Source organism: Lepisosteus oculatus, chromosome 1, assembly GCF_040954835.1.
Source record: "Lepisosteus oculatus isolate fLepOcu1 chromosome 1, fLepOcu1.hap2, whole genome shotgun sequence".
Classification (NCBI taxonomy): domain Eukaryota; kingdom Metazoa; phylum Chordata; class Actinopteri; order Semionotiformes; family Lepisosteidae; genus Lepisosteus; species Lepisosteus oculatus.
In genome coordinates this window covers 24077048-24094077 of record NC_090696.1, presented here as the reverse complement: position 1 = coordinate 24094077, position 17030 = coordinate 24077048, and the positions used below count along the sequence as shown (strand labels likewise).

Sequence of the window (17030 nt, the reverse complement as noted above, 5' to 3'; positions counted from 1 at the left end):
TCTACCAAGGTTTATGCAATCAACACATTTAAGTTGTTTTTGTAGCTTTTTATGTTTTTGCTAACATTTACTGTGACATATATTAAACTTAGAAGTCTTCACTTTGAGCATTAGGTTTTGAAAAATAAAGTGAAGTCTAAAAAATGCATATGCACCACTTTGCAATTTCACAAAGTGGGACACAGTAGGGAGTGTCTAATATCTTAAGGTGTTGAGTCTCCTGAAACCTGTAGTAGTTGATATAACTGAGATATTTTGATTTAAAATTTCACATTTCATGCAATTATTTGATATTATGATTTAATTATTATAGTTAATGTATACAACAAAGGTGGAGATAGCAGGTAAACTGCAACAGAAAAACCTAATACATCTGTTAGGCATTTTAGAGTTTAGATAAAATGTAACTTTGCAAGAAATGTGTTTTCTTAATCCATTATATGAGTAGGGCTGTCACATGTATTATAAATGGATCCAATATTTTTGACGTAAGTGACATTGTACACAAATGGGTATTTGCTCAAGGAACAGTTGTATTTCAAGCTGCCTTATCCAGGCAGGGTGGTTTTTCTTCTAAAATTTTCTTGTTTACTTACAGCAGATGGCAGCATTATATATGTGTACACAAACTGATGTCTCATCACAACAACTTTTAGACAAAGTATAGCACAATGTTGTTTATTTTTGAGACACACAACAAATAAGAACACAATTTATTTTTAATAAAACTCTCACATAATTTCATTTTTTGGTCAATCAATTATAGTTCATTACTCTTTTTCATTGGCAGGTAATATTAATTTATACACAATTCAAAAGGTTTTGCAATTTAGGTAGTGAGACAAGAAAGTTTTATGTTGTAAATGGTTAATTCCCAGTCTGGCTATGACAGGGTGGAGTTCAGTGTGGAAAAAAATGCTGGCAGTGATTTCTGTGAGACTGTGATTTTTTTTTTCTGCGAGGCACTGTGACTGCTGATGTAAAACATCTATAAGGTAAAGATTTGAGCTGCCTTGTTGCCTTGTTTTTTGAGGTTTAGTTCAATATTTATGGTTAGGTCTGTTCATTGTGTTAAGTTAAGAGAGATTGTGGCACAGCTGTGTCTTGCTCCACACATCTTGAATATCTTGTTGAATAACTGTTCTGGTTTTTGGACCCTAACAAAATACGTAAGAGTCATTGTAAGCAAACTTTTCTAACATAAGGGAAATTGCAACAGGAAAACGTGATTAATGTTTTCTGAAGAAATGCTTACTGAATTAGCAGATCACAGAAAAAGTATATGCACAAACACTTTAAAAACCATTGTCAACTATCTGAACACAAATGGGAGAAAACTATTAATGACGTGCTTAAATTTGTCTGAATAATCTGTTTCATGCTCTCACTGCAGAGAAGTTAATCCTGCATTCAAGACTTGGTCACCTCAGGGTATAGTCTACAATCTAGTTCTAATTAAGCCACATTAGTTAGTATGGTTTGTCAGAAGTGTGGAGATGATACCAATCTATATTTTGTCTTTGTTATAATCCACAACCCCATATTTGGGACACAGAAAATGCAATTACTCACATTCTGTTTATGTATAAACCACCTGTGTTTGTACTGCTGCTCCCTTCATATTAACTGATACCTTGTGTTTTTAAGCAAGAATGTCATAATTAGGAAATCTACACTGGTGATCCCATAACGTAACAAAGGTTTTAAACAAGAGGCGGCCATTCAGCCATTTGGTTTTCTTTCATCACAGCTTGCTTACTTTCTAGTAGCTAATTGAGCCAAGGATCTTATCCATGCATTTCTTGAAAGAAGCCGGGGTATATGCATTGCCAACATGGCTGGGTAGCTTGTTCCAGATTCAAACAACCCTTTTGGAAAAAAAAGTGCCTCCTGTTCTCAATTTTAAATCCACTTCCTTGTCATTTCCACTTGTGTCGTTTAATTTATGTTTCATTTGCTCTTTCTGAAGATATCTGTTGGTTAGACTCAGTTCACGTCTGAAGACTTTGAATATTTGAATCAAATTCAGTAAGATCCCCTTGGACTCTTCCCTGCTAAAGAAATAAAAGATTCGGTTCTTTTAGTGTGTTAACATAAGATACTTCATTAAGTTCTGGAATTAATGTGCTAGCTTTTGACCTGACTCATTTCAGATGATGTCCTACAGTACTATCCAGTGTAAAAGAACTATTTTGTTTGTAAATATACACATTAACAGGAAAAGGGAAAGAGGATTGCAGTGTGGATACATTGGACTAATTAGACTACTTCTGAATCCTCAAAATTGGTTACGTAGTATAGAAAGACACTTAGGTTCCTGGTGTATACAGTATGTGCACAGATTGTTATGAAAAGTCAATGAATAGGAAGCAAGCAAAATCATTATTGGTAGTTTGTATGCCATTGTATGTGTTTTGTTATCACCAGATACTACATTTTATGAATGCACTACATTTTATAATACTCTGAATTGTAAGTAGTGTTTAGGAAATAGATGGATTTATTTATAAGCATTTGAACAACAAAATGGATTTATTTATGTTTTTCTAGCTAACTTCCTCTGTATTGTGTTCCACTATCTGTTTCATTATGTAGAAGTCTTATAGCCTCATTAAACAGGAATATTGTTTATGTTGTAAATTGTGTTCAGAACAAGATTAAATAAATTTTATTTAGAAAAAGAAAAACAATGGGTGTTAACCTGAGTAACAGTTAACACCCATGTAGTATAACTGTAGTATAACACCCAAGTAATATTTATAAGACAAAAATACCTGTGTAAAGACTTTATTTCCTTGTTCTTTTATTATCTCTTTTTCCCTAAATTACAGGATGTGTTGTTCAGAACAGTCATGAGAGTTATAGGCAGATATTAGGTATTTGTCACGCCCTCTGCAGCCAGGGGGCGCTCCTTCTCTGTCCTGTCCCTAGTTTCCGGTCTGCTGTCCTTCCTGTCCCTCTCTTTCCCTTGGGCTATATATTTCCGGGTCTGGCACTCTGTCCTCGCTCAGCATTGAGGTTCGGATGTCCTGAGACCCGCCTAGCACCAGGGCGCCCCACGTCCGCTCCCTGAGGGCATAGGTTTCTATACGGCATTCCTGAACTCTTTGCACTATGAGCCCGGGACTTTTTCCCGTCTCGCCGCTACGCATATGGGTCTTTTTTCCGCTCTCCTGCTCCCCACGGTTAGTCCCTTTGGACGTCCGTGACAGAATGCTGAGCCACCTACTGACCCCGCGAGCGGCGCTTTTTTTTTGTCTTGCCGCAGTTTTTTTTTCTCTGGGCTGTTTTTTTTTTTTCAGTTCCTCTATTCTAAACACTGGATATCACTCCGATCTTCCGTGCCTGTGAGCGGGTCCTGCACCTGGCTTTCCTCGGGTAGATCACTCCGATATCAGTGATTGAATGTTGAGCTGGCTTGCCTATTCTTATTACTGGATATCACTCCGAGCTTCTGTGTCTGGAGCGGGTTCTCGTGCCTGGCTCTTCCTGGTCTGGCTCTCTCCGATATCAGTGATAGAATGGTAAGCTTTCTGCTGTTCCTCCATGCCTTTCGCTGGATATCACTCCGGGCATCTGTGTCTGTGAGCGGGCTTCGGTCTGGCTTTCCTCAGGTTGTCCACTCCGATATCGGCGTTAGTATGCGAACGTGCCCATTTGCCGTTCCTCCATTCTTTTCGCTGGATATCACTCCGGGCATCTGTGTCTGTGAGCGGACTTCGGTCTGGCTTTCCTCAGGTTGTCCACTCCGATATCAGCGTTAGAATGTGAACGCGCCATTTGCCCAGTCTGCGGTATTTTTCCCCGGGGTTTTTGTGTTTTTTTTTCCTTGTTTTTTGCCTTTTGTTTTGATTTTTTTCTTCCTGGTTTCCCCTCCTTTTTGTTCCCCCCTGCTCCCTGTGTCTCGGAACTTTGGTTCCTACCTGTTTTTGGTTCCTATATGTTTTTTGTGGTTTGTCTCCCTGGCCTTTCCCAGGTTTTTGTCTGTTGTGTTTGTGCTTGTGTACTTTTTTTTGTTTTTAGTCTCCGGAGCTCTACTCTACCCCCCCTTCCTCCACCCAATAAAGGTTTATACCCCGGAGGAAGGGGTAGCTCTCAGCCGTGGATTCCCGGAGGTTTCCTTTCAGTTAAATGAGGTTTTTCCTCCCCCCAGTGCTGTGCAGCTTATTTATTTGTATGGGCGTCGGGAGCCGCCCATGAAGGGGGGGGTACTGTCACGCCCTCTGCAGCCAGGGGGCGCTCCTTCTCTGTCCTGTCCCTAGTTTCCGGTCTGCTGTCCTTCCTGTCCCTCTCTTTCCCTTGGGCTATATATTTCCGGGTCTGGCACTCTGTCCTCGCTCAGCATTGAGGTTCGGATGTCCTGAGACCCGCCTAGCACCAGGGCGCCCCACGTCCGCTCCCTGAGGGCATAGGTTTCTATACGGCATTCCTGAACTCTTTGCACTATGAGCCCGGGACTTTTTCCCGTCTCGCCGCTACGCATATGGGTCTTTTTTCCGCTCTCCTGCTCCCCACGGTTAGTCCCTTTGGACGTCCGTGACAGTATTAAGCTGTAGAACTAGTGATTAGGTAGAACACAAACTGAAAAGGTGAGATTTTTGCTGGCTTATTCTATACTTGACCTGAATGACTTGAATGACTAAACAGGTGTTTTCACCTGGCACAGAATGAGGCATGGAGTTCTTCTCTTCCTAGGCTTTGCTACGGATAGCTGCTGCCTCACTCCAATCCCTCTCTGTCTGAATAAAAAACAAACATCACTTGGTGGACTTTATATCCCCTTGGAAACTGAAACCTATCCAGATTCTGTTTACACACAAGCCAGGTGTTCCTGCAGTAGCAGGAAATGGAGCCAACTCAATATACAGAACTACTGCAATTTGAAAAACACTGAATACAGCCAGTTGCACACTTTGGTGTAGAGGGATAGCAATTGATATCTTAATTTTAAGTTTGACAACTGCAAATGTAGTACATCTACAATACTTACTTTTTTAAGAATACTACAGTAATAGCACTAAGATTCATTCCCTATGACTTAATGCCAACTCTTCACTCCCAGAGTACTGATTCAGCAGAATCCAATGATTGATTTGAAAGTTTACATTTTAAGGAATGCTGCTGTGATACACACTACAGTACTTGCAATTTCAGCAGACTGGTTCACATGCCAAAACAAATATAGTAAACTTGGATGAGCTCAGATAATGGACCTATTTACAAGTCAAGCAGTGTGGCTATTTAAGCCCTTTGAGCATATTTTCATGACACTTTACTTTAATTAAAAAGCTTCTAACATTTATTTAGAAACCTTCTTAATTGTACTCTATTCTATAGAATATGTGAATGCACCACTCTCTTCAGTTAAAAATAAAATTAGTCCTTGAATTTCTTATACCTTATTATTACAAAGCATAGTTAGAGTTTTTATTTATAATTATATATCCAGAATATTTCCATTTGAGAATAGAAATGGTTATAAAACCTCTTTACCTGAAAAGCCAGTTCATGTTCAGGGTTAATTTAGCTGGGAGTTTCATGATGCCATTAAAGTGCCTATCACAGATCTGTCTCCTGAGCATTCTCAGTAAAGTATAATCTTTCCAAAAACACAATTATATTCCCTAATTGTAAATTAAATGGGATAAATGTTAGTGTTGTTATAACTGCCAGACTGCATTTTGATCAACGTACAGTAGCTTTTTTGTTAAGAGGTGTTATTTAGGCAAAATAAGCTATTTAGTAAATCATCGCTTTTATTGAAACTACAGTTTTTGTTCTCTCATTTTTTTCAATCTTTTTAAAATGCAGAGATTACATTCAAAGTGATGTGCACTTAAGCTTGGATTTACTTTAGAACTCATCATGCATTATTTACTGTATGTCTGTGATTCACTTTCATGAATCACAAATATCAGAATAATCACTATTAACTTGTGCAGTCTGCAATACAGAAAAACAATGACATGCCCTCAGCCAGTTTGTAATGTTCTGTTTAATGAGACTGTCACTAGTTAAAAGTATTATTATTAAACAGAGACTGTGGTAATTGGGGAACATAATAAGTCATATCAGGAAAACTGCTGATAAAAGAGCTTGATGGTATTAATGTCAGTCTTTTGTATATCATGAATGCAAAAGATTATGTTTGCAGAGAAATACACATGTTTTTCTGTATGGTCAAAGTCAGCTCTAAAGAAAATCCTGGTTTTAATCATAAATAATTTTGCATGTGAACAATTCTTAAATTAATGCAATCAGTATGGTAATTCCATTCATACATTCGCATTAAAATGGTAAGATAATTCTTCCACTACTGAGAATTCTTCATCACTCTTCAAATCATCAAAAAAAATTCTCTGCAAGCATTGCCAGTTTTCTGTGTTTTTGGTGATTCTGTGAAGTGCCTTGAAAGAATGCGTTGTTATTGTTCAGTTGAACAGAGTCATGAAAATCAAGTACAGGAGATAATGTGTGCATCTGACCATTAAACACATACAGTGTGACCTCGTGTTATGGGGCAGGACAGCTTCACTAAAAACAGATATTAGCCATTAGATTTTTGTGATGAGGTGGTTGCACATCCTACATACTGTATCTTGATAAATACCCTTTTACATTCTTTAAAGCTTTCTATATGTTAACCTCTAACAAATGATGTCCAGCAAGATAGTGTCCCTGCACTTACAATACCCTCCAGATTTATTCATACCCCTGATGAAATGGGGAACGACTTATGGATTACTACAAATTCAAAATCGGGGAGGCACAGCGGCATAGTGGTTAGCATTGCCGCTCTGTCTTTGTTAATCAAAGAATATCACAAAAGATCTACCTACTTGCATATGCCATCTTCTGGGTCCTCGAGCCCAAATCTTTCATCAAATGTTAGCTGTATCTGCATGTTTTCATCTGCTGCAACTAGTCTCCAGACTAGCACTTTATTCCGAGGATAGGTATGGGGAAATTCCGGACTGTGCACAACTCCATCTCCTGTAACTGTAATGACTTTCTCATGCTGAGAATTTTGTACTCCTTTAAAAAAATAAAAAAGGAACATTTAGTTACCACTCAACAAGGACATACTAGTGACAATTTCAGCAGATAAATCAGATCCTAATAAAAGCAAGAGAGATGAGATATGCAGAGCATATTTGGCGTAGCCTGTCTGAGGGAATCGCCAGTCTTGCCAGATGTGGCGAGGCTGCCCAGATCCTTCCCCGTATTGCAAGGATTGAGCCAGGGAGGTGCTTCATGGGTGTAAATGGGGTTTTGGGAAGGGTACAAGAGAGACGTGCTAAAGGAAGTCCCAGGCTAATGCATGCAAGTGGAAGTGTGCAAGATTAGGATACAGATTTCCTTCTGAATTTCACATCATAGCCAACAATTTCATTTGTCTGAAAACACTGAATTACACCACAATCTTCTGAGTTCAACACAGAGTTCACTGAAGCACATTTTCTTAAAAAAACTTCAGATCCTCATGAATGCGACAGAGAGGTGAAACATGTAGAGCATTTTGCATGACTCACTTACAATAGGTGAGGGAATGGCAGTCATGCAGATAGGCTGCTCACACACCCACTCACTATTGTGAGGACTGAGCTAAGGAGTCTATTGCAACGTTGTACAGTAGATGGGGAGGTGGGGAGGGAATGCAAATGCGATTTGCAAAATGTAAGACCAAGGTGCAAGAATTATATATAGTACATACAATAGGTGAAAGGAAGTGAGCAAAATAAGGACCTAATGTTCCTGCTAAACCTTTGTTACAAACTCCAGAAAATACAGCTAACAATATAATTTTAAAATAAAGTAGTTCACTTTAGGGAAAAAAATGAAAAAGAAAACATGTCTAAGCCTTTGCATTAGGGATTAGCCACCAAACATGGGTAACCCTCAGAATATGTAAAGACCTCTTCCAGCTAAAAAGGAGGGCTGCCTTTTGGACCATGTTTTCCATACTGCACCTGTTCTCTACTTGCTTGTTTCAGTTTGATTGAGGTTGTTTTTCCATCGTGGTTCAACCATGCATTCATGGTTTTTTCTTTCTCTACATAATTTGTAATTCATCTGATCTTTCCCTTCTACTTTGGTATGCTAGAACGCAGAAAGGATTGAAGGAAGAAGGGATAAAAAGCATAGGAGAGGAAAAGATATAGAGTCCTTTGTTCTACTATGCTTATTTCCCTGCTCCCTTCCTCTATTTCCATCATACCTGAAGAAGGCTTATACAGGAAAAAGGTTGTTTTTGTTTTTCAGCATGGAATTAACCTTTACTTGTTCCATTTTGTAGCAAATGCACACTGACACAGCTCCCCAAGAAGAAAAAGGTAAGAGCATTATTGGATTGTTTCCAATACTAACATACACTGCACAGTCTTTGATATATGTAATACATTTACATTTAAAAATTAAGTTATACACAGTATTAGAAAATATGTTTTGCAATTGAAAGCATATTGATTTTTAATAAAGAGAGCTTCAGGCCCTCATGTGCTAATGTTATACCTGAATATGAAAGCATTTTGAAGCAAAGCCTTTTCTTTGTCATGTTCCACTGTATTATTATGCAAAGTGGCTAGCTGGAACAGAAAAACTCATACATATTTGATCTTACAACATTTTATAGAGTTATAATTATACTTCTACAGCGGCTTCTGTTGTTACAACAGCTATAGTATTTATTAAGAGTACTGCTGCTAGTGCTCTGAAAATGGTACTGTTTCCTATACACTTGGTGCTTGACAATAATTCACTGTTGTTGCATTAGATAACAGTTTAGCCATTTTTAAAAAACTTTTTTCAACAACCTTTTATGATATATGAGGACATTATTAATGATGTAAACTGACTATATCATTGGTGGTACATCATTGCTTTCCCCTTAAAATAAGTTAATGCAAAATATTTGCTGCATATACTGTATTAGTTTCAGAAAAAACCCTGTCACACATGTTTACAAGATCTTCACACTAAAGTCATAGACAGGTTTTAAAGCACACATGTAAATCAAATCAAAACAGGATCTTAAGGAACGGAAAATCTTGAGGAAATATTTTACAACTGCCAGTCCTTCTTGAGGTGAAGACAGAAAAAGATTAATTCATATTCTTGGCACATAATAATAACAGGTTAACACAGGTTAACCATTAAGTTTAATGGTCAAAATATGTGGTATACTGCATGAACATCAATGAAACTGTCAGACATATAAAAGAAAATGAATAGACATAATCGTGTAATAAAAAGCAAGTTAGATGGTGGAATCAAACAATATGAAATTGGAGCTTCTGAATTACCATACAAAACAAATATCTTAGAGATACTGATATATTGTAACTATTACAGTTTCAGAAACTTTGAATTCTAATCATGTTTTCTTGTTATGAGTTATTGCAATGGTTTTTGCAGGTGGTTCAAGTTAATGTTTAATAGAAGTAAAATTATGAGAGATATAGAATAATTAACTCATTATCTATACATTTAAGTACAATATATGCTATACTGTTCAGTAAACGTTTCTATGTTAAAAAAGAAAAAAAAATGAAACACTGATATAGATTCAAACTATAAATTATACGCACAAGAAAACTTGAAAAGTGACTGAATACCTTGAACTGCATAAAACAGAATCATCTGTTCATCAGAATCAGATGAAACCAGGTGAGTTTAAGACATCAATTTCTGTCCAAGTCTTCTGTTTTTGGAAATCTGAGGGTATAGTAAATCCCTCTTTTAATGTGAATAATCTTCGGACACTTCTATGGATTGAATTTTGATGTATGTAGCAAGAGCTCTGGATATTAAAGTCATTTTAGCCTGATACAAGAGTTTTTATTGCTAAGCATTATTGATGAAAATCATCCCAATCTAATTTATATATATTTATATAAAAATAGGTAAAACTACAGCATATTGGTATCTTAGATTCCTTACTGTTTGGTGTGTTTTGTGCCACAAATTGAGATATATTAATGCTTTTGTTTTAGTTTCTACTTATTGGTTAATATTAATTTTGGTATTGGTGGCATATTATGTCTAACACTCTATATACAGTGTGACTTAACAGATGTCTGGGGACAGGTCAAATTGTAATCTTGCACTTTCACTCTCCTACAAGTAAATACTCACTGGCTCCCACCACTCAGCACATATCTTTTCTATCTCCCCTCACTCCAAGCAACTGAACTCTTGCAGCAGCTTCCTGCTTTGCTGACCCGGCCAGCACTACATAATTAAGTGAGTTAACGCAAAACTGTCAAGAACACAACTCCTTTACTATATCTGTTGGCTCGTTTCATCATTATTACAATTTGACTGAACTACTGGAATAATATGCCTAAGTGTATACCATATACTGTACTACAAATGAGGTAAGATTAAAAAAGCACTTCCCTGTACAAGACTATTCTTATACAGTAAGAATACTGTATGTTATACAGTATACAGTATAACACGTTAATGAACATTTGTGCAGTAATAACTGTTAGTTATGTCATTAAACCACACAGCCTGAGTAGGGACCTTTAATGTCCTTGGGTTATATAAAAAGCCATGCTTTTATAGTTTTAGTCAAGAATCTTTGGATGTTTTTTCATGATGGAGCCTGTAATTCCATAGAGCATTTTATAGCATTGTATTTGATCAGTTCTCCTCACTGTTTTGTTTTCTACTGTACTTTCTGGTAAAATTGGAATGTTTAAAAAACCACATACACACAGTTTTCTTTACCACAGAAGCAGCTGCAGTCATCACAACAGTATGTTTTTAATTACCTCTGAATTATACTAATGAAATAACATTGCTTATAAAAAACATAATGATTAATGTACATTTAAATTTAAGACATATAACAGTCTAATCCATGTGGTATGAAGAATACACATGGTTGTTAATACAGTGCAGGCCTCTGCTTACACTCTAGTTCAATTATGAATGAAAATGCTGGAATACATTCTTAACTCTGGCATCCAGAAAAAAACTGTGCTAAGTACTTAATTTAAATCATGTTCACCCAAAATTAAAGTTTCAATATTTTAGTCATTTTATGAGGAACACAAATTAACAGAATGCTAAGGCCTCGATTAGTTAGGCAAATTTTCAGACAAAAGCCTATCAATTTATTATGTTCCAAAAAATCCTAATGCTTTTCAGGTTTATAGCGAAACTTGCGGTGGAAGCACACAGATCTCCATCTACAAAATTATTGATAAAAAGGAAAGGAAGGTCTGCAATATGGTTTTGGTTAGCAATTTGATGTTGAACTAATTTTATTTGCATTAACATATTTTTGGATTGATAAAAAACTGGAAGACACCCCAGTCTGTATTTTTGGAGGATGGAATAAATACGCTTATCAATTTCAGGTACGGTGCTAGATAAGGACTGACACATGAGGTCAGAAAAACAACCCAAAGGATTGTTTTTTTTCTATCCTTCCCAGATAGTTTCCAACATATATTTGAGGTGCTAGGGTATTTCCTGCTGTTAGGATGTTTTTGTGTGATGTGCAGACTCAAAGAATGACACCACTTTCCTGGCAAATCAATGTTAATGTTAAAAACAGAATTTGGTCATCAGGGTTAATTACATTAAACATGACTTTTCCTTGACCTCATTTTCTAGTTTTTCATCAGAGATTAAGAGTGAACTGGGTTACAGTAAAAGTACAGTACTGCTATTGTATTTTCTTACAGATTAGTGAGAGTACCCCTCAAACCACGTAACTAATTTCAATCGCTAACTTTTTACATACAAAGATGTACTGTAAGTGTGTCTTATTTTACTGCATATTGTGTCAGGAATTTAATTCAATGGCAAATCCAGCATAAAATTATCATTTTCTCCATGAGGACACAAACAATCCATAAAAAACATGAACATGATTGTATAATTTTATACAGTATGTGAAATTGGGAATAATCACATTAACAGAACAATGTTAAGTACCACCAAGTAGCAAAATATGTTTACTGTTTAATCAAAGTTTTAGTTTCTTTAGTTTCTGTATGTTTCTTTAGTTTCTGTATGTGCAAAAAATCACATCCCTAGAATAAAAATAAGTAAATTAATATTTATTTAAATCTTGTTTTATATACTGTAGACATCTATCCCTTCAATTGAATATTGAAGTAACACAAATATTACTCTACTGTTCTAATTCTAAATAATATGAAACTCCAGTTCAGTTATGCTTAAATGGAAAAAAAAATGTTTTTTTTTCACGTTATCTATTATAATCAGGAAATCAATGCATTTAAACAACACCTAATGACAAACTGTCATACAGTATATATGAAAATAGAACAAAAACTATTAATCCTGATTATAAGTTCTATTGGCTTTGAGTTGAACACAATTGTTTTAAAATAAAATAAAATAAATAAATGTCCCAGCATTTGCTTTATTATAATATAAAAGTAATGTATAAGTATTTATTTTTTAAAAATGCACCTCTATTACCTTTGGAAGTTATTTACCAGCAATTGCATACACTGCTTTTCTTTTAAAAGACCACACCCCATTCTTTATTTTGAGCAAAGAAGTCAAAGTAAAAGCTTTAAAAGTAAAAGCATCGGTCTAAGATTGTCTAAGATAGCAAGGTGTTAGATGGCTGCAAAATGGGTCTGCAAACTTTAGTCACGATTTTTCGGACACTATACACTATACTACAGACACTATAGTATGCTGATAAACCAGTCATTGAATGCAATTTATCGAAGCAGAATATGCACCGTTCATTCACATGGGAAATCTGTGCAAACGATTTGCATTTGCTTTTATTTTCAATCCTGCTCTCACTTGACTCATATGAAAATGTCATATTATTTATTTTTTGAACATAAGCACAGAATTATTTTTTTTCTGAGAATAAAAAACTAGAGAACACTTTTTTCTGAAAACTTGTTTTAGAAAATATGAACAACATGTTGTTGACATGAAACAAGCAACCTAATAGTTTTTCACCTTGGCTTAATCAAAGTTATCAAAATGTTCATGTTTTTCATATATATGCAATAAGCAATGTATTCAGTTTTCCTAAGTCAGGTAATTTAATTTCCTATTGCACACTCACATTTAACCCCTAGAACAATGAAAAAATATTTCAGTCTACTAAAAACTGTGTACTTGTCTAAGAGATTTTGTCAATTAATTTAGTATGTACAACAAAACATAAAATGTAATGCATTTAACATATCTTTAATTAAAAATCTTGTTACTTTTGTTCAAGATTTAAGAAAGCTGGCTTTTCCAGCCACTAAAAATCACACACACACACATCTGTTAAATATTAAAGCTTTTGTAGTGGTTACTACAGGTGCAGTAAATTCCAAGCCTGGTTTCAGATATTTATTACTTTTGGGTTTACAGTAGGTCAGAGAAGATGGTGAATGGTGCATGTGAATTTTTCTTAGCTTTGAAAATAATACGGCTTTATGAGAATATCGTTTCTTAACTGAATCTGTCACACAGATGGTTGTGAAGATTTGGGACACTTTGTTCCCTACAATAAATTCTTTATCAGGTTATTTATAATATAACATCAGAGTAACATCATGCAATATTGTATTTTTAAAACACAAGTCTGAAATTTTGAAAACATAAAAAATACAAGATAGTCACATGTGCTTCCTTCTTTCACTGTTTTCCTTATTCTATTTAATAATTTCTTTCATCCTTCTGCTGTGCGACATAAGCTGCGTACTTGTATGTGTTGAACACAAATCAAGCCAAACCGCTTTCCACATGTCTGCAATGTTGTCATGTGAAGCTGATGATTATGTTTGCATTTGCAGTTGTTCCCTTCCATTTTCTTATTTTAGTTGTATGGCCAACTAGCAGTAAATAAGAGGGAAAAACTCAAAAGTACTCAATCACGGAGAAACCCATCAAACTGAGAAACCCAATATTGTATATTTTGTTCTTATTTTGGATTTATGATTTAAATGTCATTACTTTGTTTACATTTTCAGTACTATTTAGTAATGTTACCATGCCATAAAAATGTTCCCCACAATCCTGAAATGTATCCTTTAACATAATCTATCTTTTCTGTGCCTAACCTCTAGCTGGTGATGCCACTTGTTTGCAATGTCATCACCAGCTTGAGCCAGAACCTATCCTGGCAAGTAATGGGCACAAGGCAGGATACACCTGGATGGGATGCCAGTCCATCACAGGGCACACACAGACACATATACACATAAATACTATACCAGGGTCAGTTAACCTACCAGTATGTCTTTGGACTGTGGGAAGAAACCAGAGCAACAGGCAGAAACACAAATGACATTGGGAGAACATACAAACTACACACAGACAGCACCCAAGGTCCAGAATTGAACCCAGGGCCCTGCCGCTTTGAGGCAGTGATGCTATTTGTAGAACTTACTGTAATATGTGATATGTAAAACATGTTGTAACATTGCGGGAAGTAGTGACAGTATTCTTAATTTCGTGCTTTCATGATTTAATATAGGGATGCAGGAATATGATTTCATTTGTGACCATCCCAATATGTTGTTTTTATCACCAATAAAACATTGGATACAGTGTTGATGACTTTTTCCCTGATTTCAATCAGTGCTAAAGCACCTTTACAAAAGAACCTACAGTGCCTTGCGAAAGTATTCGGCCCCCTTGAACTTTTCAACCTTTTGCCACATTTCAGGCTTCAAACATAAAGATATAAATTTTTTATTTTATGTGAAGAATCACCAACAAGTGGGACACAATTGTGAAGTGGAACGAAATCTATTGGATTTTTGAAACTTTTTTAACTAATAAAAAAATGAAAAGTGGGGCGTGCAAAATGATTCGGCCCCTTTACTTTCAGTGCAGCAAACTCACTCCAGAAGTTCAGCGAGGATCTCTGAATGATCCAATGTTGTCCTAAATGACTGATGGTGATAAATAGAATCCACCTGTGTGTAATCAAGTCTCTGTATAAATGCACCTGCTCTGTGATAGTCTCAAGGTTCTGTTGAAAGCGCAGAGAGCATCATGAAGACCAAGGAACACACCAGGCAGGTCCGTAATACTGTTGTGGAGAAGTTTAAAGCCGGATTTGGATACAAAAAGATTTCCCAAGCTTCAAACATCCCAAGGAGCACTGTGCAAGCGATCATCTTGAAATGGAAGGAGTATCAGACCACTGCAAATCTACCAAGACCTGGCCGTCCCTCTAAACTTTCAGCTCAGACAAGGAGAAGACTGATCAGAGATGCAGCCAAGAGGCCCATGATCACTCTGGATGAACTGCAGAGAACTACAGCTTAGGTGGGAGAGTCTGTCCATAGGACAACAATCAGTCTTACACTGCACAAATCCGGCCTTTATGGAAGAGTGGCAAGAAGAAAGCCATTTCTCAAAGATATCCATAAAAAGTCTCGTCTAAAGTTTGCCACAAGCCACCTGGGAGACACCCCAAACATGTGGAAGAAGGTGCTCTGGTCAGATGAAACCAAAATCGAACTTTTTGGCCACAATGCAAAACGATATGTTTGGCGTAAAAGCAACACAGCTCATCACCCTCAACACACCATCCCCACTGTCAAACATGGTGGTGGCAGCATCATGGTTTGGGCCTGCTTTTCTTCAGCAGGGACAGGGAAGATGGTTAAAATTGAGGGGAAGATGGATGCAGCCAAATACAGGACCATTCTGGATGAAAACCTGTTGGAGTCTGCAAAAGACCTGAAACTGGGACGGAGATTTATCTTCCAACAAGACAATGATCCCAAACATACAGCAAAATCTACAAAGGAATGGTTCACAAATAAACGTATCCAGGTGTTTGAATGGCCAAGTCAAAGTCCAGACCTGAATCCAATCGAGAATCTGTGGAAAGAGCTGAAAACTGCTGTTCACAAACGCTCTCCATCCAACCTCACTGAGCTCGAGCTGTTTTGCAAGGAAGAATGGGCAAGAATTTCAGTCTCTCGATGTGCAAAACTGATAGAGACATACCCCAAGCGACTTGCAGCTGTAATCGCAGCAAAAGGTGGCTCTACAAAGTATTAACGCAAGGGGGCCGAATAATTTTGCACGCCCCACTTTTCATTTTTTTATTAGTTAAAAAAGTTTCAAAAATCCAATAGATTTCGTTCCACTTCACAATTGTGTCCCACTTGTTGGTGATTCTTCACATAAAATAAAAAATTTATATCTTTATGTTTGAAGCCTGAAATGTGGCAAAAGGTTGAAAAGTTCAAGGGGGCTGAATACTTTCGCAAGGCACTGTATACTTAGGATTTTTGCACTGATAAAACTTTACATAAATGAATGATTTCTGCTCTTGCTATTATTGTGATGATATTCTGTCATGCTTTTTGGCATGTTTTGAATTCCCATAATCTCTTGCTAGTTTTATTTGTACTTGAGAAAGTTTTCTAAGGCAAGAAGGGGGATTCTGGCCCTTCCAGGAAGCTCCAACTAGAAATTCTAACTCTGCCGTATACTTGTGCTTTCAGGATGGTGTCAGTCTTCCTCACCTCTAAGGGGCACTGCTTGTCATGTCATCATCATCATCATGAAAATCATTACTTTTTTCTGTAGTTCAGACAAACTCTAGCTGAAGGAAGAATAAAAAATATAATTTGAAATAGTATGTTTAACTTTTTTGAGGAAGAGGATGCATTACTAGGCTGTTGGAACCCACAAAAGAACAAAGCAAGAGACTCCATAATGCTGACACAGAATTCCTAAGTTAAAAAGACTAAAATTAGAAAAAAGACAAGGCTATATTTAGTTTATGGATTGCATAAAGGGGATATTAAATGTCGAATGGAAGTTTGAGCTGCATTTTCTAATCAAAAAGTGACAGAGGAGAGTTAGAATGTGATGTTTAAAGACTATGGTTTTAAGCAGGGGTAACTAAGCAGTTAAAATAATAATTGGAGATCACATAACTTCTGCATTGCTTAGGAACTTTGAATCCACACACAGTTCCCACAAAAGCAGCAAACTGATCATAAATTTCAGATGAGAGAAAAAGTTAATTGAAGTTAAATACTAATAAAGTACCA

The 17030-nt window shown here is 36.4% G+C and overlaps 1 protein-coding gene across 3 annotated transcripts in view; it reads right to left on the bottom strand.

Moving 5' to 3' along the window:
• pdgfc (platelet derived growth factor c) overlaps nt 1-17030 on the bottom strand; it is a 106968-nt gene that overhangs the window by 44880 nt on the left and 45058 nt on the right. For all 3 annotated transcript variants that reach the window (XM_015344718.2, XM_006629479.3, XM_069187955.1), the window contains one exon: nt 6840-7035. In XM_015344718.2, coding sequence (XP_015200204.2) covers nt 6840-7035 — 196 coding nt within the window. The remainder of the gene's footprint in view (nt 1-6839; nt 7036-17030) is intronic.